General features: G+C 37.5%; 1 protein-coding gene across 2 annotated transcripts; it reads left to right on the forward strand.

Annotated features, from left to right (window-relative positions):
• The first annotated feature begins 1,286 nt into the window (after positions 1-1,286).
• On the forward strand, positions 1,287-14,204 carry stum (stum, mechanosensory transduction mediator homolog). 2 transcript variants are annotated; one of them, XM_060883514.1, is made up of 3 exons: positions 1,287-1,585; positions 9,613-9,792; positions 11,173-14,204. In XM_060883514.1, exons 1-3 carry the CDS (start codon positions 1,417-1,419, stop codon positions 11,196-11,198), a joined length of 375 nt encoding a protein of 124 aa, XP_060739497.1. In that variant the 5' UTR covers positions 1,287-1,416; the 3' UTR covers positions 11,199-14,204. The 2 variants fall into 2 exon arrangements, with proteins under 2 accessions (XP_060739497.1, XP_060739496.1); XM_060883513.1 differs by having other exon boundaries at positions 12,414-14,204.
• The last annotated feature ends 8,883 nt before the right edge of the window (positions 14,205-23,087 follow it).

Here is a 23,087-nt window from a genome sequence, read left to right on the forward strand (position 1 = left end):
TTATGGTGTTCTATAAGTGGTCTAATGTTTGGGAGGTTCTTCTGTACTTTTGTCTTAATCATCAACAAGATCCCCTCCTGGCTCTGTAAGCACCTTGGTGGAACATGACCTCCGCAGACAGATGAAATGATAGAAATCCTACAGAAGCAGACCTTTATTTGGGGTTCAGGATCACATTATTGATGGCAGGTGTGTGATAATGACTTGAAAAATGAATTTCAATCTGGTTGATTATTTAAAAAAAAATTTTTTTTTTATAACTCTATTCCACTTTGAAGTTTGAAGAAAAAATATATTTTTCTACCTCACAACAAAGGAATGTGTAGACTTTATATATCTGCTTATATGAAATCCGTAATATTATAATCTGAACATTTTGAGAGTTTTTTTTAACTACTGAGATAGGAGGCGTTCTGAGATAATAATATAAGATTTTTGAGAAAAAAAGGAAAAAAGTAATTTTTTTTTATAAGTAAAATAAGAAAAATAAACATTTTCCTGTCTTTCTGGTGAAAATGGGCTTCTTTAGCATCCTGACTCGCTGTACATGAAGCATGTCGGTCGTAGTGTTGTGTAATGTGTGTGTGAGTGTGTGTGTGTGTGTGTGTGTGTGTGTGTGTGTGTGTGTGTGTGTGTGTGTGTGTAGTCTGTTTAATTGCGCTTTCCAGTGAAGTACAAAACGAGTCATTTATTTCGTCACATTAAAAAAGATTCGAATCGTTTATTCTTAGATTCATACTAGAGTGGGCTAATGCTTGATTAAAGTGATTCACTTAATAAAGGGGGTGGCCTTTTCTCAACACTTTGTTTATTTTTTATCAAAGTTATGGCTGTGTTTCAATCAATCTATATTATTGTTCAAGAATTTTGTTAGCGCCCATCCATCCATCAATCCATCCATCCATCAATCCACCCATCCATCTACCCCTCCATCCATCCATCCATCCACCGATCCATCCATCCATTCATCCAATTGTAGTTAAAGGTATCCTTAAACATGATGTCATGACCAGACCACTTTTGTTCTTTTTGGTGTTTTTCTGCTGTAAAATCCTATCTCCTTTATATGCTACATACCATTATTTATTTATTTTTTATTTGTATGTTTGTTTGTTTGTTTTTTTCTTTATTTTCTTTTATTTTATTTGTTTATTGTAACTACAAGAGAGCTAATCTTGTAGGATAATCGAACTAATCTTTCCAAAATCACAGTGATCCGGTTCAGTTAGTTCACTCGAAAAGATTCCTTGAAAAAAGATTCGGTTCGTTCTTGAAGCGCACATCTTTCCTCGGAACTCTCCGCTTTCTGCTCTTGTCCAGGCGACACTTACTGTAGGAAACCTGGGAGCGCGAAGAGCGTCTAAGAACCTTTCCTTATTTATATCTATACATAGCCATACATACATATAGCGGAAAATGGAGCAGAAAGACACAGAGGTGACTGAGAAAGGAGTTTCATCTTCTACAAGCGGAGTTGTGGTTCAAGTTCGGGAGAAGAAGGGAGCTTTGCGCGCGGCCATCCCTTACATGCCCTTCCCTATGGCTGTCATGTGTCTGTTCCTCAACACTTTCATTCCTGGGTTAGGTGAGTAACCTAGTGCGCAACAGTATTACTATTATTATTATTATGATTATTATTATGATTATTATTATTATTAATCCATGCTTACTGACAAGACTAGTCTAATACGCACAGAGTGAGAAGCACTGATTTGTTTTCTCTGTTGTTTTTCTTTTTGTTTGTTAAACACTTTCACTTTTAACTTTCTTTGGTTACAACGAAAAAAAATAGATTCATAATTATGTGTGTAACATAATACTTACCGGGTTCTTTACATATAGCTCAAGAGACTTGTGTTCAGACTATTTTTTGGAGCATAACATACCTGTAAAATGCAAACTGACAAGAACCACAGAAAGTGTGGTTAACACACATCCTTCACTTTCTGTGTTTTGTGTATATTTACCTGTTGTTTATAATAATCAGGTTCTTATGTAATGTATTGTGGCCGGTATTAAGGATTGACCATTTATTATATCATAATACAAATACAAAAAACAAACAAACAAAAAAAAACGTCAGTTTGTGCCCAGACGTGTGAGGAATCTAAGATTGTTATGACATGCAGCAAGTGACCAGCATTCACCAGAGCTCATTTAATGATGCTGTAGGTCTCCTGGAAACCTCCCTGACAAGTTTTTTGTCATTTCATCAATTGTAGAGGACCACCCTGCACTTAGACTGTATTTAGTGCCCTATTTTCTCCACTTGTTGATGAAGGATTTCTAAAGGCACTCAAGTCCAATTTAATGTGATGATGCCAGATCGCATACATGCTTTATAAGCTCTTTGCTGACCTTCTCTTTCTCAGGAACCAAGATCGTAGGAAAATCCTACAGAAACAGATCAACAATGTGTTTAATTATGTGTGTGTAATTACTTACCTTGTGTTTGATTGTGAACTGGTTAATTCTGAGCACAGTCACAAGCGTGTTCACAATAATACAACCAGGGAACTAGATTTCTTTTCTCCCCTTAAATGTTTCTATTTGTTTTTCACATAAGCATTTTATTGCCAGTAACGTCTGCACACACAAGTATGTGGCTTTGTTTCCCCGAGGCAATTAAGCGTGCAATAAAGGATTAATAGCAACTAGTCCATTTGACTGAAACACAACAGCAGGGTTAATAAAACTAAGGAAGCCTAGAAGGAGCATACTGATTTTTAATTTCCAAAATTATTCATAACAATTCCTTGGTGGAAAGCTCTGTTCTAATGTATTTGCTAAATTTGGTAATTATGCTAAATTAAAATGGTAATAAACGCAGATTAGTCTCACCTTCCTTCTTCCATCAAACCCTGCTGGCAAAAATCCAACTTATATTCTGTCTTTCTCAACTTATATATATATGTCTGATATATTAGTGTGTCTCACTACAGTACGTCTCTACTCCATTTTTACTTTTGAGTATTAGTTACAATTCAGATATTTAAACAAAATTCAAAATTCAACAAAAAAAATCAGACAAAGACAACCTGAGTTGAAGTAAAAAGCTTCTCCATCCCCAGCTGGCCATGTATGAAAAATTAAATGCCTCCTTAAAGACTCAATCTGAAAATCACCCCTTAGATGAAACCATAAAAAAGTTTGAAATTTGGAAGATGTTACGTCTGGTCTGAAGTGCACACAGTGTTCCACAGTGAGCGCGTCAGAGCATCAGTGAAACATGGTGTTGGTAGTGTGATGATATGGAGATGGTGACTTTTAGTAACTGAAGACTTTAGTAAGTTTTCAGCCTGGTCTTCTGAGAACTTCAGCTACAACAGTATAGATCAGTATTTCTGATCAGTCTGAAATAAATGATGAATAAATAACTGCTGTGATAAAGAGGCCAAGTGTTTGGACAAATACCAGGAACAGATCTTATTATGGTTCCTTTATTAAAAGTCACCCCAAACACTTACCTCCCGAGTCCGTCTCTACTGTACGGCTCCAAATGATTCAGTCCATCTTCTGTAGAGGAAACGTTACAGCATGGCTGTGATTGTGGAAACAGATGAGATTATGCATTAAAGCCCTCGGACCTAATGGCTATTACATCACATCTTTAGGCCCAGCGACAAAAAGACGTGACTCAATTCAGTACACAACGTCAAATTCTGTAACAGATTAAAGGAAAATATCCTGAGTATTTACTCTCTCAACTCTCTGCTTTTTTCCATTTTCAGACTAGTCTAAAGAGTAAATTCTCCACTTTAAGTTTAGAAACGTTTTAAAGGAAACAGAGAATAAAGGAGGACAAGACAACGGCTCTGTTCTCACTGTTAATCCAAGGCTGTGTGGATGGTGTATATGAGGGACCTGTTGTACAAAAACCAGCGCTTTTCCTGTTTCCATGACAGCAGATGTTACCGAAAGGCTTTTCTTCAGAAGTCTCTGTCAGTCTTCACTAAATGTTAAACATAACAGCTTTGGAATTTGATGAACTGGAGTCAGGCTTGTAAGAATGGTTCATGTGACGAGCTGACATTCTTTTTTATTGTCTCTTCTGTTTTGTTTTTTTATATCATGTGGTCGTGTGGGTCACTGTAAAATGACAACAATAGGTGTCTAACAAAATAAACATAGAAATAGAAATTCTATGAAAAAGAAATGTATTGTACAATGAAAATTGTTGGCGCAAGCTGTATTTTCACAACTTTTGTCTAACTTCTCTTATGTTTATATTACATCTACAAGACGCCTGTAACAACTAGCATACGCCCTCATCCTGTGGCACAGTTTTAAAGAGAAATGTCATTACATTTTTATAATTGTTAAAAAACTTTATATATTAATAAAACAACTCAGACATTATACTGGAGACTATCAGATTTTAGAGCCGTTAATTAAACTGAAAATGAGCATAATTTTCTTGGGATCTGGCTACAAACTCCTACCTTAGTTACAGCTCTAACTACCATGTAACCTGGAGGTTGCCATGGTGATGCTGCACATCACATGACCCTGTCTGACACACACCTGTTTCAGGACCTGTGTGTTTCTTTCTCAAGCTTTTGTTGTCGTTTTTTTATTTTCTTTAATATAAAAATCCACGCTTGTATACGCCTCCTTTACAAACCCTGAAGTGAAACACTCTTTTTATTAAAACAGTGCACAAAAATGAATTCTGTGGTCGCTTTGGAATAAAAAATGGGATTTAGACTCACAGGAAATGTGTAACAACGGAAACAAATAATTAGCTATCACTCGTTTACGAGACGCGGAATTCCTTCTCCGAACTCCTGAAAGATTTTGGAGCGTTTCCACTAGCTCACAGTCATTCCCACAGAAAAACTGACTTATTCTGTCACTCATATGTGCTGTCTACTATGTAGATCTTATTTCCTGTGTCCTCAGTTGGGTCTCATTTTGTTAGGGTGTGTGTTGATCTAACTTGTTTATCTTGGAATCTCTATTAAGGAACAATCCTGCACGATTCTCCCCCTTTTTCTTCTGCTAGTTGTCTGGATACCAGAGCTTGTTTTGCTCTGTGGAGCCGTTATTCCCTGTACATGTCACGTACTGTTTACTGCAGAGTCTCTATTCTTATCTATGATTTTAGCTCTTTATTTTTGAGTAGTGGATATTGTTGCTTTCCTGCATTTGGTCTGGATTTGCCCCATACTGTATGTACAACACTGTACCACATGAGCAGTCAGAGCTTCCTATTCGACAGGGTTTGGAGTCAAGCACGCAATATCTGAATATCTTGGGAAATCATAACAGGCTTTGGCATTGACCGATTTTACTTTGTGATGTCTGACTCAGTAATGTCCGTTGTTGACTGTGTGATGATGGCAGTGCCAACACACACACTCAGACTGGCTCAGAATCTGGCAAAAGAAAAGCACAGCCTGTTGTTTGTAAATGCTTGTGGCAAGAAACACCTGAAAAAACACTCGCTAGTCACATTTGTGGCTGTTGCTTGACTAGCGTTAGATGCAACAAATGCTCTTTTCCACACCGCACCTGTGACTGTGGGGTTTTCCATTCCTCAGAGCAAACAGCTCAGGCTCTGATGTGTGAAATCTGGTGAATAATGTTACAGAAGTCTTTGCGGCTTGTGTTGTAGTGTCAGTCTATACTGAATACTAAATGATGCGCTTGGTTAAAAAAACATCAAGTGCAGGAATGAAGATGATTTACATCTTCAGGAGAACCTGACTAGCCAAACACAATAAATATCCAATTTAATACATATCAAGACAAAACAGGGAAAAAAATGACGGCAGATTTTTTTTGGTGTGAATCAGTGGCTGTACGAATTCCCTCTTCAGTAGAAACTCATGCTCTTGCCTCCTGTAGAATCCTGTGTGTTTGGTAGCCGACAGCTGGTAGCCTGCCCAATGAACACCTTCTCTGAATAATGTTCTGTCACATGGTGCTGTGTAGCGAAGGACACGTCAGTACACTCATATAAATAAAGGTTTGAGGAAGAACCAAAAATGGGTTTTCACAGTTATAACAGAAGATAACAGAACCTTTTTTGGTTCCTCAAAGAAACTTACAGTAAATGGTTTTCAAAAGAAACTCCTTTTCCTAGTGCTGTAATGAACATTTTTATAGTCTAAAGAACCTTTTTCTACTACAAAGCACATTTTGTTCAATGGAAACTTTCCATGGATGTTAAAGGTTCTTTGTAGAACCGTACACACACTAACCAAGAACCATTAAAGAACTTTCATATTTGAGAGGTTAGTAAATTCTAACCTACAGTTAAGAGGCAAATAACGTGCATAACAGACAGCGGCTTTAAATATAATCTGCAAATTTAAACTGGAATACAGTAACAGTCTAAAAACAGGTAGACTTTGAGTGCGCACTCACACACACACACACACATCACAAAAGCTTGACAATGAAATGAACCCAGGACATAAGTAAAGTCACTGATTAGAGATTCAAACAGAGATTCACGTGCTTCCTTTATTCAGTACAATTTTTTGAAGAAAAAAAGTCACGGACACCAAAGCACAGAGACACTGGGATTGTTTTTATACTCTTTTTATAAGTCTTTACACTCACAGTACATTATGAGAGACAGCAGTACAACACTACAGTATACAGTATGACACGGTCCAGATCGGTCGCTTATCACTTGGCTGTGATAAAGTGTTTAAGAGAAGATGAAACTGCACTTACACCATCTGAGGTGTTGCTACAGCTCCTCGTCCTCGTTTTATACAGAGCCGTTTCTTCTTAAATGAATGACTGCTCGGATTTCTATTCATTTATGTTGGTTTTCTTGTTGTTCTGAATAAATTATAAATCTGAGACATACAGTATCTCAAAGTCACCTTCCTTTCATTGAACTGAATCCTACACGGGTAAGAAATGTTTTAGAAACCTTCATTAAACGAAACATGATATCTGCTTATCCTCTTTATTTCTAAATACATAGAGCAGTGAATGGTGTCACTCTTAATATATACGTCCAGTCATAAATAGGCGTTCCTACTCCGGGTTGCCATGGTAATAATGTTTAGAAATGAGTTAGGCTGATGGCTAGCGTCTGAAATCAGTTTTCTTGCCACTCAAACGAAACGTTCTGGCGGAGATTCTGTATATGTATAAAATTAGCACTTTTATTAGCACTCGTCTGGTCTACTGTCACTGCACCACGTCATAAAGTTCAGCTTTTCTCAACTTTGTTGCGTCATCAGACTCGCCCACGTCTAGTCCGTAACAGTTGCTACGGTCTTTAAAAAAAATTCATGTCTCCAGTTGCTTTGTCGCTGTACATGTGAATAATTTAGTGATAGTTCAACAAGTCATGTGACAGATGATTGTATAGAAGGTACAAGACAGTCTAGAGTCAAGTTTTAAATGGATATGTGGCATGTAAGCTAGTTCTTAGTCTATCGCTACTCTTAGTCTGATCACTTCTTCTTTCCACATCTACTTCTAGTATCAATCCTGACGCTATGCCCCTGTTTGGAGTCTCGTCACCCGGTCTGAACTCTGTTCTGTTATCTGTCAGTTTCTCAGGAGCTCTTGGTCAAACAATTCCACTCGACCACACACAGTTGTAGAAAGGACGTTATTTACATTGACATTATTTACTGTCATGTGTCACCCATACGAGGACGAGGTTCCCTTCTGAGTCTGGTTCCTAATGTCATCTCAGGGAGTTTTTCCTTGCCACCGTCACCTCAGGTTTGATCATTAGGAATAAATGTTGTCGATAAATAGTAACTTCATTTTAACTTTACATTTTTTATTCTGTTTCTATACTTCTGTAAAGCTACTTTGAGACGATATGGATTGCAAAATGCGCCATACAAATAAATTGAATCGGATCGATTTGAATGTATGCACTTGATATACAGTCAGCGTTTGTTGTTCCTCATCTACAGACATTAGTGCTATTTTTATTTGAATCACTTATATAACCAAAGTGTTCCAAACAATCACATCCTGCTCCTCTGAAGCAGACACTCATAGCAAATATAAAGCGTCTGTAGGTTAAACCGTACTGAGCAAAAGCCCTCACTCTGACTTCAACCGAAAACTAAGCTGGATAATTAACTTCCCACACAGATGGCACACTCTGAACATGGCTCTGGGAAAATTACAGTCATCCTCAGCATAATGTGTAGGGACAAGGACCCCGCACCAGCACTATGTGTCTCCTCTATTTATCCTGTGCATCAATTCTTCATAAAGCAGCGCAGTGTCTGACGCCAAACTATAGCTGTATAGTGGCGTTAAATGAATCCAGAACAAAAGGAAGGATGAGTGGGATCGAGTGAAAGAGTGTCAGAGAGGAAGGGGAATGTAGGAAGAGTGAAATGGCAGAATGGGGGCTTTTTAACGTCACTGTCAGTAATTAGAGTGCCATTACCAGCCGTCCCCATAAGCTCAGTTAGTCACACACAATTAATGCCCACTCAAGCATACAGAAGGAAACACAAAACAGATGATGGGATTTAAAAAAAAACAGAGTAAATATACAAAAAAGAGGCATGAGTTTGGGAATTGTTTGCTTATATAAGGAAATAAACTGGTATAATAATTGTAATATTTCTCATACTATAGGAGTAACAAGAGAGAAAAAAAAAACAGAGTTATGGATGATGGCTAATGGGAAGAGTAACAGAAAGATAAACATCTGCTGAGATGAGATCACAGCTGCTAAAAAGAGCTCAGGGTTTCTTAGCTCACAACATCTCAGCGTTAACATCCTGGCTTTTTTTTTTTTGGAGTGGAGTAAGTTCATGCATTTTCATCTTAACAGTCTCAGTGTGATTCATATCTGTTAAACATTGGGATGCATCAGTTGTGACACGATGCAGTCGACGTAGCGTTGGCTCAGGAGCAGCTCAGGAGGTGTTGCCTGTTAGCAGAGAGACCTGTAAACTATAAACTGTGCTTAGCCTCCTCCAGGAGAGCTGTTATTTATTTATTTTTCCGTCTGGTGATGGATGAAGTGTAATTAGAAAAAAAAGAAGATCGGTTCCCAGCGATATAGTCATAGAGAAAATATTTTTTTTGTTTTGTTTTTCCTTCATTTTGATTAGTTCTTGCTAACATTTTATGCTAAACAGCACCGTTAGCAAAAAAAGAAAGTGAGCAGAATTCCTGTGTGAGTTACATGTCTATAAAAAGGTGAATATTTGAGATGAAATTTATTTTACTTTATTTATTTTACTTTATTAATTTACTTTATTTTTAGTACTGGGGTAAGATTTCCTTCACTGTTGTCTTTTTGCTGGTGAATTCTTTCTAGAAAACGTGGCTTGAATTCATTTGTAGGATCAGAATCCATTCAGTCTTTTGTACAGTCTTTTACAGTTTTAAATTTTAATTATGGCTCATTATTTAGTAAATATATCTACTCTAAAGCCTCTGGTTGTTATGTATTACCCAGGAATTCTTCTATACAGCTACTGATGAAGTCATTGCTGCTCAGGATCTCAGTGGAGCACTGATCCTTTTCCAGGAACACACCTGGGATCAGACAGCAGTTCGTTCACACCTAGGAGTGATCTGTCTGACTCAATGGATCAGTGGTAATCATTTGAGGTTTTTTCTGCTTTTCTGTGTTCTCTTTGCATCCATGGTAAGGTACGTTCATCTCGGCCTTCACGGTGCTGTGCGGCGCCAGGACGGATCTCCCTGACAGACACGTGTGCTGCGTGTTTTGGCTGAACATCGCTGCTGCATTTATCCAGATCATCACCGCTGTGGTCATGGTGGGCTGGATCATGAGCATATTCTGGGGCATGGACATGGTTATCCTTGCAAGTGAGCATAATACATTATACATGGCCACTGGACACACTCAAGATATAGACCAGATATAAATCTTTAGTTTTTTTTTAACTTGGAAAGTTCAGATGAAGCACCAGTTAGCACATTTACCTCATTTGGCAGATGCCCTTATCCAGAGCAACTTACATTTTTATACAACTGAGCAATTGAGGGTTAAGGGCCTTGCTCAGGGGCCCAGGAGTGGCAGCTTGGTGGATGTAGGAATCAAATTCCCAACCTTCTGATTGGTAGCCCAACACCTTAACCACTAGGCTACCAGATCTATCTCTGTAGGTTAACTTGAAGGAAGAAAAGAGTCTAACATGAGCGTTTCCACTCAGATCAAACTAAATGGTCACAAGTTCAGGGTTCTCCACATTAAACAGTAGATAAATTGTACTTTAACATCAAATCTTGTTTTGAGAAGATCAGTCCTGCATTGCTCTCTGAGGCATCACCAGCATGGAAGCTCTACACTTTCAAAAATAAAAGTTCCAGTTAGGACCAAAAAGTGTTGTTTAGACTGATGGCTTAGGAAAATGCTTTTATCTTGTATAAAGAACCTTTTGCTCACAAGTTCTTCAGAGCACCGTCTATGTACTGGTGCTTTAAAGAACCCACAAATGGTTGTTCACAGCAGGGCCACAAAGTTCTCTAAAGAACTTCATAAGTTCTTTAAAAAAGCTTCAGTGCTAGTAGTTTTATAAGGAGCCATGGTTCTTAAGAGCAATGCCAGGAAAACCTTTTCCAGTCCCACAAAGAACCTTATATACATTAGATCCCTGATATACCACTTACTACCAAGGGCTTTATAGCAGGGTTCTGATTTATATTGAAGAAAAAGATGAGTTTATTCAGTTACAATAAAAATAACATATTTTATTAAATTATTCACCATTTGCAGTGTCGATTTGCAGTAGAAGCCGTTTCCCAGTTGATTAGAACAAAAAAGTCAAACTTAACATAGCGTGATATCGCTAGCTTTTTTAAAACATTGAAAGATAAATCACACAATGTGGGATGATTTAAAAGGTGTTTGTAAGACATCTCGCCCACCGGAGTGTTGCTGGTTATTTTGAGAATTGTTTTCTAATCCAGTGTCAGCGCTTGGTAGCTCCTCCCACTGGAGTATGCGAATTATCCGGCTACTTGATGTGCACTTCTTCTTCTTCATGTTCAGTTGTTCATCCCACTATTTATACCACACAATGGTGCAGAATAGTCTGTAAGTGTTCGATTTGGGACTTAGTTTGGTTTGTCAGGGTCTGTATTTAACTGCATATTTGTTGAAAGTCGCTGCAATGTTTGCGTGCTGTCTAACATTAACAATTATTTTTCACTTTCTTTCCCATGCTGTCGTGCCTCAATCTACAGTCTCTGAAGGTAGGTTCAGTTTGTGACCTTTGTTCTACTTCCTTAAACAAAATATAGCCACTTTAAAAATTCTGTGTAGCATTGAAATTAAGCACTGGTTCATTTACGCCATGCTTCCTTTATGCTGTTGAATGGTGAGTTGGAGCAGTGAAGCAGCACTGATTACAGCTCAGTCTGGCCAGACACTCAACCTACTTGAAGCGTACAGACTGTTAGCCGTGTCGCTCTTGTTCTGTTTATTTCAGAGTTCTAGGTAATGTTCCTCCCACCTCCTTCCATCTGTCAGCTTTTCACCAGGCCTTTAGTTATGTCTGTACTTTACATATAAGATAACGACCAAGATTTAGAGACATGTTATATCATTCAAAGCGCTTCATATTAAATCCCATTTTAAACACAGTTTGATCAAAAGTGTGTGATCTTCCTGTGTGTCAAATCCAGGTGACTGTGGAACCTTAGTGTACAAGTGGCAGCATGTTGTGTTCTCTTCTACTGGTATAGTAGCAACACCACAGGTCACAGCCCACAGACACGGTCTGAAACAGACTGATGTATAGTAGTGAAGGTTCTTGCCTGCTGGTTATTATATCTGTGAATCTTTAATGCAGAAAAATAGCTGTTAAACTTGCCAACTTAATGAAGTGACAGAGCCACTTTTTATAATATTTTTCTGATTTCTGCTCGCTCAAAAGGTATTGCAGTAATGTCAGGGATAACACAGGGTGTGTGGAGATGCACACAAACACAGTCCGACTCTTTTAATTAGGGGAAAGACAGAAGTCCAGAAGGTCAGGGTCCAAAAACCAAAAGAACAATAAACAATAGCAGAAGGCTAGGTGTGAAATGAGAGTCTTTATCTACAATACGGTCTATAATTGTGTGTGTAATCAGTAAGATTGTTCGCAAGTCTCTGTTGGTGCTGGCTGTTGTCTTCAGCAGCCATGTTTGTAGGCCATGTAGTTCTCTGGACTTGCAAGTTGAACGTCGTCTCCTGCATTGATGTGACACTTTCATTTGTAACCTGGTTAATTAAAAGAATGAATTAATTCTGAAACCAAGAACACTATCTGACCTTAAACGTGTCCTGCACTGAAAATCAAGAGGTCTTGTTTCCTGAAGGTCTTGTGTAAGCTACACACCATGTCCCTTGTTGTTCAGAATACCATTTGTGTATAGCATGTGTTTGTGTGTGTGTGAGAATGTGCTGAGAACGAGTCTGTTTTTTCTCCTTCTCTTGTCAGGCTACAAGGAGCAGACAGCCAGCCAGCAGCTATAAGCTGTCCTCATGTTTGGGCCAAAAGAATATGCTTCCCATCCTCACACTGCTGTACTTCTGGCCACTTCATTAGCCAGGAGTGTTGACATAGCCATCACAAAAAGAAGGGCTAACGAAGGGCTAAACTAGTCAGAATTCCAGGCTGCAAATGTGCATCATCCACTAGTACACACATACACACATACATACATACATACACACAAACTCACACACAAACACATACTCACACACTCGCATACTCTCACATACTCTCACACACACTCACATACTGTGCTCTCTCTCTCGCTCTCTCTCTCTCTCTCTCTCTCTCTCTCTCTCTCTCTCACACACACACACACACACACACACACACACACATGTACAGCTCTGTGATTACTAGCAGAATCAAGCTAATGTGCCAACTGATGTGTACCACACTGTAAATCTAACCCGGTTAGCGCTATTTTCTTTTTAAATCTGTCTTCTCTAGGCTTACAGTGTATTTTATTTATGAATTATAGAGATTTGCATAAATAATCATTTAGACAGCAATTCCAGATGGTCAAGTGCTAGCCCACATATCAACGTTATCACATCACCGTGGCGTGAAGGCAGCGAAACCTGTCTAATCTGTCAATCAGATCTGATTCAATTTAAAAAGCTGAATGCTGAAGGAGCCTATGTCTCAGAGACTTTGGTCACCTCAGTGTCTCAGAGACGTTGGTCACCTCCGAGTGTCAGAGACATTGGTCACCTCCGTGTCTCAGAGACGTTGGTCACCTCCGTGTCTCAGAGACGTTGGTCACCTCCGTGTCTCAGAGACGTTGGTCACCTCCGTGTCTCAGAGACGTTGTTCAACTCCATGTCTCAGAGACGTTGGTCACCTCTGTGTCTCAGAGACGTTGGTCACCTCCGTGTCTCAGAGACGTTGTTCAACTCCATGTCTCAGAGACGTTGGTCACCTCTGTGTCTCAGAGACGTTGGTCACCTCCGTGTCTCAGAGACGTTGTTCAACTCCATGTCTCAGGGACGTTGTTCAACTCCATGTCTCAGGGACGCTGGTCTCCTCTATGTCTCAGAGATGTTGGGCTGATTTTTCCCCTGATGTCAGCCCTGATCCTGGTCCTGTACACTGTAAAGATGTGGTATGTGGTACAGTGTGGGACGTAGTACCTAGTGGGTAAGGCGTTGGACCTCTGATCTGAAGGTCATGAGTTCAAATCCCAGGTCCACCAAGCTGCCACTGTAGGGCCCCTGAGCAATGCCCTTAACCAGCAATTGCTCAGTTGTATAAATTTAAATAAATTGTAAGATACTTTGGATGACAGAAATGTAAAGAGAAAAAAAGGTGTGTTTAGGATGGATTTATTTCACTGTCAGGCCAAAGCGATAAGTTCAAAATGTCTTACTTAAGATTTTGAAATCTATCCTTGGTAAATATCTGCAGCCTTCATGACACAGTGATATTGTGCTGTTCTTCTGTCATTTTCCCTCTTGATATAAAATGAAGCACAATTTCTCTTAAACCTGTCTCACTTTATTCAGTTTTAATCTCTTTAGATTTACAAAGAAAGGAACAGATTTTAAGATTCTGCTGTTCAAATCTTTTAATCTGTCACTCCGTGTTGTTAAATAGGTTTATCAGTAAATACTGTATGTGATGTGATTTAGCTGTTTTTTTTGTGTGTACAGAATTGTTTACACAAACGCAACAGGAAACAAAACTGCCTTTAACAGAATTCAAATATATTGAATGAAAATAAAATATCAATTGTGACTCTTATTGTTTTGGGGTTTATTTTTTTAAACATGACAATGATATGTTGTAGCTAAGAAATCTTTCTTAAATTCAGTGTGGGATTTGTTTTTAAGATCATGCGGTTAGATCAAAACTTGGAGGAAAACGATTTGTAGTTCTGTTTTGGATGTTTCTTTAAAAACAAATGACCAGAAATGACCACAGGTTTTTCCAAATACTAAAAAAAAACATTCTTCTTTTTTTCAGTTTCTTCTTTATTTATCAGAATAAAATAAAGTTTCTTTTCTTTAAGTGAGTTTTACTGAATATGAAGGATTTGCTTTAGCTCGATCAACATAAAGAATATTCATTTGTTAAACCTTTATAATATTCTAGGAGAAAAAAATACATTTCATTAAATTATTTGGCTTAGCTTTTTGCTAACAAAACAACATTGAGACATCTTTTATTTCCAAATTAATTTCAATACTGAAGGGAGTCACACTGATCAGGTTCAATCTGATCCAAACACTGAATATGAATATAGATTTGTTCCATATATCCGTACAAACAAAAATAAATATGCTTTATAATTGTGAAAGAATGACGTCATTGAAAGATTAATCATGTTTCACATTCAGTTTGGATAGCAGATTTAAAGCGCGCCAGAAAGTTTCCACGACGTGAATCCATTTATTTGTTCTAATTTGGTAAACAAAATGTCGTCTTCTTCCAGCAGCTGTGTTTTTTCAGTGTTTTCTAGTGTATCCAGGGGCAGGAGAAAAGTTATCGCCCACTTCTGCATTTAATCTAATATTCTGAGAGCTAAACGGATACACAGAATGTCACAGCCCTGACTCTAAAGCATCACGTTCAAATTGTATTTATCACCAACACAAAAATATGCAGGACAAATGAGAGAGAGCGAGAGAGAGAAAGAGAGAGAGAGAGAATATAAAAATATACACAAATGTATCTGAAGAAATGTATAATAACAGACTACAGAACTACACAGATATATATATATATATATATATATATATATATATATATATATATATATATATATATATATATATATATATATATATACACATAAATACATAACTTTTTAAATTATATATATATATATATATATATTAAAATAAAAATTATATATTATATAAATTATATACACACACACACACACACACACAAACACACACTTACTGTCGCTGCGACTCTGCTCAGGAAATTTATTCTCATCACAGCCAGGTTTTTTTTAGTTCTCTTGTTTCACACAGTTTTCTCCATATAAGGACGTTTCCTGATATACAGGTTCACTTACAGTACAATAGTTTTGTTTGTGTTTGTTATAATAAGTTGAAATGGCTGTGATTTAAAAGTGGAATTTGAAGGTAACCTGTTGTATATTCCTGGTGGTGAGGCAGGTCCTCCATCCACAGCTACAGTGTTCCCAGTTCTGTCCTGAACTCAGCTTCATCTACATGCACAGTTTTCCATGTTCTCTGTGTGGCAGTACTGGGTTCCTCTGGGTTCTCTTTTACTGCCAAAATAAACATGCTGGTATTCCTGGGACCAGTTCCAGATTAACCCTGAGCCACAAGGAGAAAGTACTGAAAATTAATAAATAAATGAATGAATCAATAAAAAAAATGATACACACTACACAAGAATGCTTATTTGTTCAGTTAGACCAACTCGCACACTCCAATGTTTAAAATTACACCATTGACACAGCAGCATGTTGTTCTTCTATTTACACTCCCATTGTTATAATTAGATTTATATTTAATTATAACTATAATTTTAATTATAAAAATATAACTATTTTTATGACATCATTACTCTCTTTTTCTCTGAGATGTGCTTTACTCTCATCTATGTGTGATTAAAGCAAATTAAATCTTTTTTTTCTGGATTTCTCAATGCACTTTGCTGGAATTTGCACTGATGTGAATACACCCAATGCTCACTTTATTAGGAACACCATTATATTCATGTCATTATATTCATGTCATGTCATGATCAGTTATCCAGTCAACCACTCATCTGTCATAAAATGCAGATACATATCAGATACAGGATTCGGGATCAGATGTAAGAAAGTAAAAGACAGAAAAAAGAAAATAATTGGCAGGATAAGGGAACATCAAAATGAAAAGAAAGTCTACTCAGAATGAGTGCAAATACAACATATAACACCAGATAGCTAAGGAGAGAAAAGACTAAACTTTAACAGGGTGACTTATTAGGTAGGTAAAAGACCGGTGTGAAGTTGTTCCCCCACCCAACACAAAACGTCAGCAAAATAGTCTCGTTCGTTTGTGCTCCGTTTGTGCTGCAAAATTTTTCATTGCTGACGTTTTGCGTTGGGTGGTGGGGCCAACTTCACGCTGGTGGGGAAAAGGTATGCAGAATCAAGGAATGAAGCAGAGCAGATAAGGAAGAAATTGAAATAAATGTGGGTTCAGTTTGCCTTTGGTGCTCTGGGGTGGATTGGCGTAGGTGATGAGTTAGCTTGGATTTTTGGATTTTAAAAAATTACAATGAGTTTATCAACATTGTACTGTTTGTGCTTTTTAAGTTGTAGCTTGGTGGGAGTTTTGCAAAAATCTGGCAACCTGGTAACCTTTCCATGTTGACTTTCCCTTATCCCGCCATGTCTTGCTGTGATCTAGTTTTGTCATCCAGTTTCTTATAACATTTTAGCTTTTATAATTTTTTGTAGACAAATCTTTGCTATAAAAAAATGTCTAATATATTGAATATTCCTAATTAATCTGTTACTAATCAAGGTTTTTTTTAACAATATATATATTTTAACATGCTCTCGCTTCCTACACACCATTGTTTACTCAATTGTACTGATACTTGTCTGTTAAACAAACCTTGAATCCTTTGCATAAGCTGACATTTTGAGTTTGATTGGATTTAGACAGAATCCAGGCACCTGGTCAGTCGGCCGTATACAGCCCACTCTTAGCTGTCCAAATAAAGGTCTGAGTGGGAATTATGCTTAAACCTGGCAACCGTCCACATAAGATTCATCAATCTGTTCTTCATGATTAACATTAAAGTAAAAAACCTATTTATTTGATGATATTTCTCCTCATTTATGACTCTAATGTATTCTTTCTATGCTGTGATATGGGGTGAACACTTTCAAAAGCTGAAACTTTAGTCCCTAATTCTTAAAATCTAAAATACTCCACCTATTTTTGTGTCTGTGTTGATACTTCTATCAGTTCAGTAGTGTATAATTTATAGTTCAGTAATATAAATATGTTTGAATAAATAACATTTGTCCTAATAATTATGAAAAAAACAACAAGACAAAACAAAATGCATCCCATAAATCCTGAATGAGATAAGGAGCTACAGTTGAAGTTAAATTTTGTCCAGAGTTGACTGTGATCAATCTTCACTGAAGTCCAAGGTTGTGTTTTAACCTGCTGCAGGATTTCTTTTAGACTTTTTTCTGTATTTTTCCGCTTTCATCCAGTTCAGACCCAAATTAAGGATAAAAGCGACAGGGGATTTTATTAACAAAAACAAACAAACTTACAGATACAAGAAAACACTACGAATTTAACTAGCAACAGAAAACAACACAACGGGTATTTATATTGGAGGCAGTTAGGTGAATGTGGGTAACAGGTGTGAAAAAGATGGGTGGGGCAAGCACAGATGAAGACACATGTAAACAAAAGCACATGGCAAAGAAACACAAACAATAACATGGGAAAAGTCCTGCCAGATCGCCCTCTGGTGTTCAGACAATGAATTGTCCAAGTGGTCCATGAGAGAACAGAAGTAATGCTGCCACCACCATGCTTCATCAGGGCTATCAAGTGTCACGCATTGAGAGTGACAGTCACTCATTTCGGTCTTTTGTCACGCTCTCCCGCCACACATTGTATTTGTCACTTAGAAAAACGTTTTGACTATTTATCATATATTTAATATGCCGCAGGGCCCAAAATGTATCAGTCCGCACCGCTGTCTCTATGGAAACGGGCAGGAATCAAGCGCGTCTCCCCTAGAGTTCTTAGTCGAGCCTGACTCTTATCAGCCAATCAAAAAAGAGGCTACACAATAGAGAATCAGAAAATAGCACTATTGTATATGGGTAAGATTTAACGCAACAACCAATGAAAAAAAAACATATTCATCAGAGAGGGTATTTTCAATGGTCGGTTTGAACAAAACCTCAACAAGAAACAACTTGTCTCTGGACGGGACATTGTCCTCAATCATGACCCTAAAAATGGCTGGCCGTGAGCCGAACTGTTTTAATGGCAGGTTCTCCCATTTTTGTATTTAGCTCCGTCTGGTTCTTGACCACCTCCCTGACCACAGCCCTTTTAACCCGATGTTACACTGTTGTACTCCTGAGATTACTCATGGCTTTAGAAAGCCTTGACTAATAAGGGGCATGTGGTAGCCTAGTTTTTAAGGTGTTGGGATACCAATCGGAAGGTTGTGAGTAGAAATGGTTTCATAGACTCACCCAGATCTATGACATTCTTCAATATCAGATTTATTAACAGAGGTGTTCTAAAGAAACAGGGCCTAAAGGATCAGTTTTTAATCACTCATCCCTCCTCGTGCAGAAGATGATAATGGCATGAGCTGTACATCAGGAAAAAGAAAAAAGTGATGAGATAATTCAACAACAATGAACAGAACAATATTGGCATCACTATGAGAGCAATAAAGTGATGAAGGAAAGATTGCTGCAGGAGAAATGATCGCTAATGAAGTGAAAGATGTGTGTAAGCCGAACAGAGCTTACTGTTGTCTTGTCTTTTTGTTGAAGGAAATGCTCCTGCTTTGACGAGTTTCGAGTGTGTGGGTTAGGTGAGATTTTAAAATAAATGTTAACACAAAGCTTCGTGTGACTGGGATTTTTTTTGTGCAAGGCAAAACTGACATAAATCAGTAATAATGGAGATGCAACATAAAAAGGTCATGGCAGGATATTTCAAGGGAAACATAAACATTTAAGTTTCCATTCATTTCTGGCTTTGTTTATTTATTTGTAATAGTAATTAATAGTTCATTAATTATTTGACCAGGGCTGTTAGACTGATTTGTCATTTCTTGCCATTTGTGATGTTAGAAGGTCATGGTGAAGGTCATGTGTACAAGATTTGTGAGTTGGAGGAGACGATCCTAACTTCACTTATACAGTACATATTCCATTGAGGAATACTGCAACTGTGCAGTGTGTGTGTTTGTGTGTGTTCCTCCTCTCTTGTACTGACCTCGCTCCAAGCCTCCACATCCCATAGCGGCTATGATTAAGCATGACCAAATAAGGAAGTCAGGATTTTCAAAGGAACAAGGACACACAGCGGCACTGAACTGATGTTCCAGACTACCTTTAGTGTTGATAAAGTACGTCTATGGGAAATACATGTTTAGTGAATGTTTAATTCAGCTCATGTTGAATCTTATTGCAATTTTTCAGATCTTTAGTTCTTAAGACGATCAATGCTGAGCCAGAGAAGACCATGATGATGACAGCAGCTGAAAAAAAACCCACTTATTAGATGTCTTACTAAAAGCTTTTACATATTGTCTATTTTTCCCATTGGTTGTTTTTCAGTTCTAAGCAGACCAAGGTGATTTATGTTTAGGAAACATGACTGCGGTAGTCTGTAAAACTGTATAATACTAAAATTATTTAAAAAACAATTTGTCTCATCAAATTTTACATGATCTTCAACTGTGTCCTATGCATTCTTTAGCTTAACAGAGAAAGACACACACAGAGAGGGAGGGAGAGAGAGAGAGAGAGAGAGAGAGAGAGAGAGAGAGAGAGAGAGAGAGCGAGAGAAACACAAGGGGGCAGTGAAGAACCTGTTAGCGCTCTTTATGGTTTATGTTTTAATCACTGGATAAAGTTTGTATTTGAAATACATTTAACATAAGTTATTTTAGTGAATTTTTAGTGAATTTACTAGTGATGTTTTAGTGATTATTAATATTTAGTGATTGATGATTTTAGTGATTAGTGATTTTTAGTTATTAGTGATTAGTGATTTTTAGAGATTTGTGATTTTAGTGATTTTTAGTGATTAGTGATTTTTAGTTATTTTTTAGTGACTATTGATTTTAGTGATTAGCGATTTTAGTAATTAGTGATTTGTTATATTTAGTGAATGTTATGCTTAGTGATAAAAAAAAACTGGAGTTTACATTTTAAATCACATTTCCATGATCTCTTGTAGAAACACTGTACTAAAGACTCCATACCCCCCCCCCCACCCCATGTTACTACAGCGCTGTTGTCTTTTTATTTCCCTGAAGTGTATGCAGTCCTTTCACACATATTCTTCCTGTTTGTTTGTTCTTTTTGTGGATTTAGATTTTATCTGCCTTTGAGTTCTTTATTTTCTAGATTTTAACTTCCGACTCCATATTTTGAACTCAGTTGTACTGATACCAGTCTGTTAAACCTTTATTCTTCTGCACAGGCAGACATTTGGAGTTTGATTGGATTAGATTGGATTGTGTAGCGACAGAATCCAGGCATCTGGGCACTCGGACGTATACAGTCTGCTCTCACGCTTTCCAGTTAAAGTTTTATTATGTCAGCTTTATAGTGTAAGGCTCATAAATCCCAGTGTAACTCCAGGGTGCTGTTAATGCTTTTATCACATTAATAAATAGAAAGGGAACAAAGTCATGTATATTTTATGGCCTGTTGTAGTGTTTATGTCTACATCTTTATAATAACTTGGATAATTAATGCATTATTATATTTGATTTTGGGGGAAATAGTTTATAAGATTAAAGTTTAGACTAACATTTCTAACACTAAATACTCACAAGGGACCATGAAGCTCTCTTTAGTATGATGTTATCTCCAACCGGTGTTTATTGGATGGCCAGAGATTTGCTCCATCATTCTGTTCAGTCTATTTTTCAGGCTCATGTATATGAGAGAAGGACGACAAGAGACACACAGCAATTGTTCGACTTTTTGCTCGTTTACTTCAGAAGACTTTGTACAGCCAAGCAGAAAGGCTTTAGTAAAATGTACATTAGCTTACAGCATTAGAGCGAGTTCTGGAAGACAGACAATTTCATAATGGCACCCTTTTCTGTTAACGATTACAAGGCTTTGGAGATCATCTGCAGAATAAAAACCAAACACCTCACCAAGCAAGCGACTGAAAAAAAACCAAAAAAAAAACGGATCTCAAAGTGAAGAGGTACACAGCTATATTTAGTGTTTTTTGTGCAAAACGTCACAGGTGATTAATGGATATTTGTACAGCCCCAAATTAAATTGTATTAAAAAGGTTCAAAAATAGTCTAGTCAAGAATTTGTACTAGAGCACCATGACATCAGGGGGCGCTCTTTTCCCAGAGCTCAGCTACAACAGGTCAAAGATCACTGTGAGCAGTTGCTGCAAGGAATTCTCTTATAAAGAGTATTTTAAAACTCATCTTTAGATTAAAACTCATTTAGGGTTTATTTTTCCTCATTCAAATCGTGCAACAATTCGTGCTAACCCTAACCCCCCCCCAGGGATGAAAATGTGCTGCGTGTTTTTAAAAAAAAATAAATGGAAGTGTAACATTTCTATAAAATCACAACACTCGGTCAGTGAGATTTTTGCTGATGAGTAAGCTAACGTGAACGTGATAGGCTTCACATATTAAGATCCAACACAAAAGATACACAGGATACAGACAAATACAAACGTGGACGATCTGTAGCTTAAGTTTAATTCTGCCGAATTTAACGGAACGAAACATATTCATACTGGTTTTTTTTAGGAGTTATTACAACTAAGATAAAAGTGCATAACTGAATCTGTGATGATGATAAACTGGGAAAAACACATCACAGGATTAATTTATTTATGTAAAGGAATTAAATATGAGCATAAAGGTTCCAGCTGTTCCTGACCCACGTTCGATAAACCACAACGAACCAGCTGAGGATCTCACAAACGTCTATCAGCAGGCACTCACACACAAATGTACTTTTTATCACAGACCGGCTTTTCGTTGGACCACAGCCAAATGTTTGGCCGGAGCAGAGACTGAGGAATTTTGCATAGCAAATAACCATGCAAACGGCAATCACCCTCATTTGAACCGGATGCAATTCACGTCATGACCGAGTGAGCCTTTTAACAACAAACCACAAAAACGAAAGTCTATTCCGATGAGGAGATCTACAGGAATGTTACACTTTGGGTCAGTACTGCTTTTTAAGATTAAGACTACTGAGTGGATGGATTAGAAATATGCGGAGAAGATAAAACGCTTGGGATCAGACTGGAATCCTAGCAGATTTTCCAAAACCTCTGCAGCATTTGCATGTTAAGAAGTAAACAAACTTCAGAACTGAGTGTGTGCTGTGCTCTTTAGAAACCTCACTACAACACACCGACTCTGAAATAATGTAGGACTTTGAATTATCACAGCTTCTGAGAGCAGGGACCAGGCTCAAAAGAGGCTACGTGGAGTTACAAACTCAGAACATTAGTTTGTTTTATACATTTATTTTACAGGTTAATATTAGAAATGTGTCCTCATATTAGACGTTGTTACTCGGAGCCACATTGAAATGACTATTTCAGTCTCTTCAGTCTGCTGTACGGTTTAATCCGTCCATCACCTCCACGAGTCTAACTATCAACCACGGCCCAAATCAGATACCAATGCACTATTCTGGACTCTTATTGAGTTCTAACTCTAGTACTGTACCAACCTTTAAAACTCAGTCTAAAGATCTAATTTATGTTCCACTCTTCTAAATTTCCTAGGTTAGAAAATACTTTTGAATGTGAGAGCAGATTTTCTGATTTAAGACTCGGCTCATGGCGACAATCACGACGACAGCCGAAAGTTTTAAGGAGAGAACGTTTATCTTTTTTTATTGATTATTGTTTC

This window comes from Tachysurus vachellii, chromosome 12 (genome assembly GCF_030014155.1).
Source record: "Tachysurus vachellii isolate PV-2020 chromosome 12, HZAU_Pvac_v1, whole genome shotgun sequence".
Taxonomy (NCBI): domain Eukaryota; kingdom Metazoa; phylum Chordata; class Actinopteri; order Siluriformes; family Bagridae; genus Tachysurus; species Tachysurus vachellii.

What these genes read in the sequence shown, in the direction of transcription:
- stum (XM_060883513.1), top strand. Translation starts at nt 1,417, where the DNA reads ATGGAGCAGAAAGACACAGAGGTGACTGAGAAAGGAGTTTCATCTTCT. An exon ending in CACTTTCATTCCTGGGTTAG is followed by an intron (nt 1,586 to 9,612) that starts GTGAGTAACCTA and finishes ATCCATGGTAAG; the next exon opens with GTACGTTCATCTCGGCCTTC. An exon ending in GGACATGGTTATCCTTGCAA is followed by an intron (nt 9,793 to 12,413) that starts GTGAGCATAATA and finishes TTCTCTTGTCAG; the next exon opens with GCTACAAGGAGCAGACAGCC.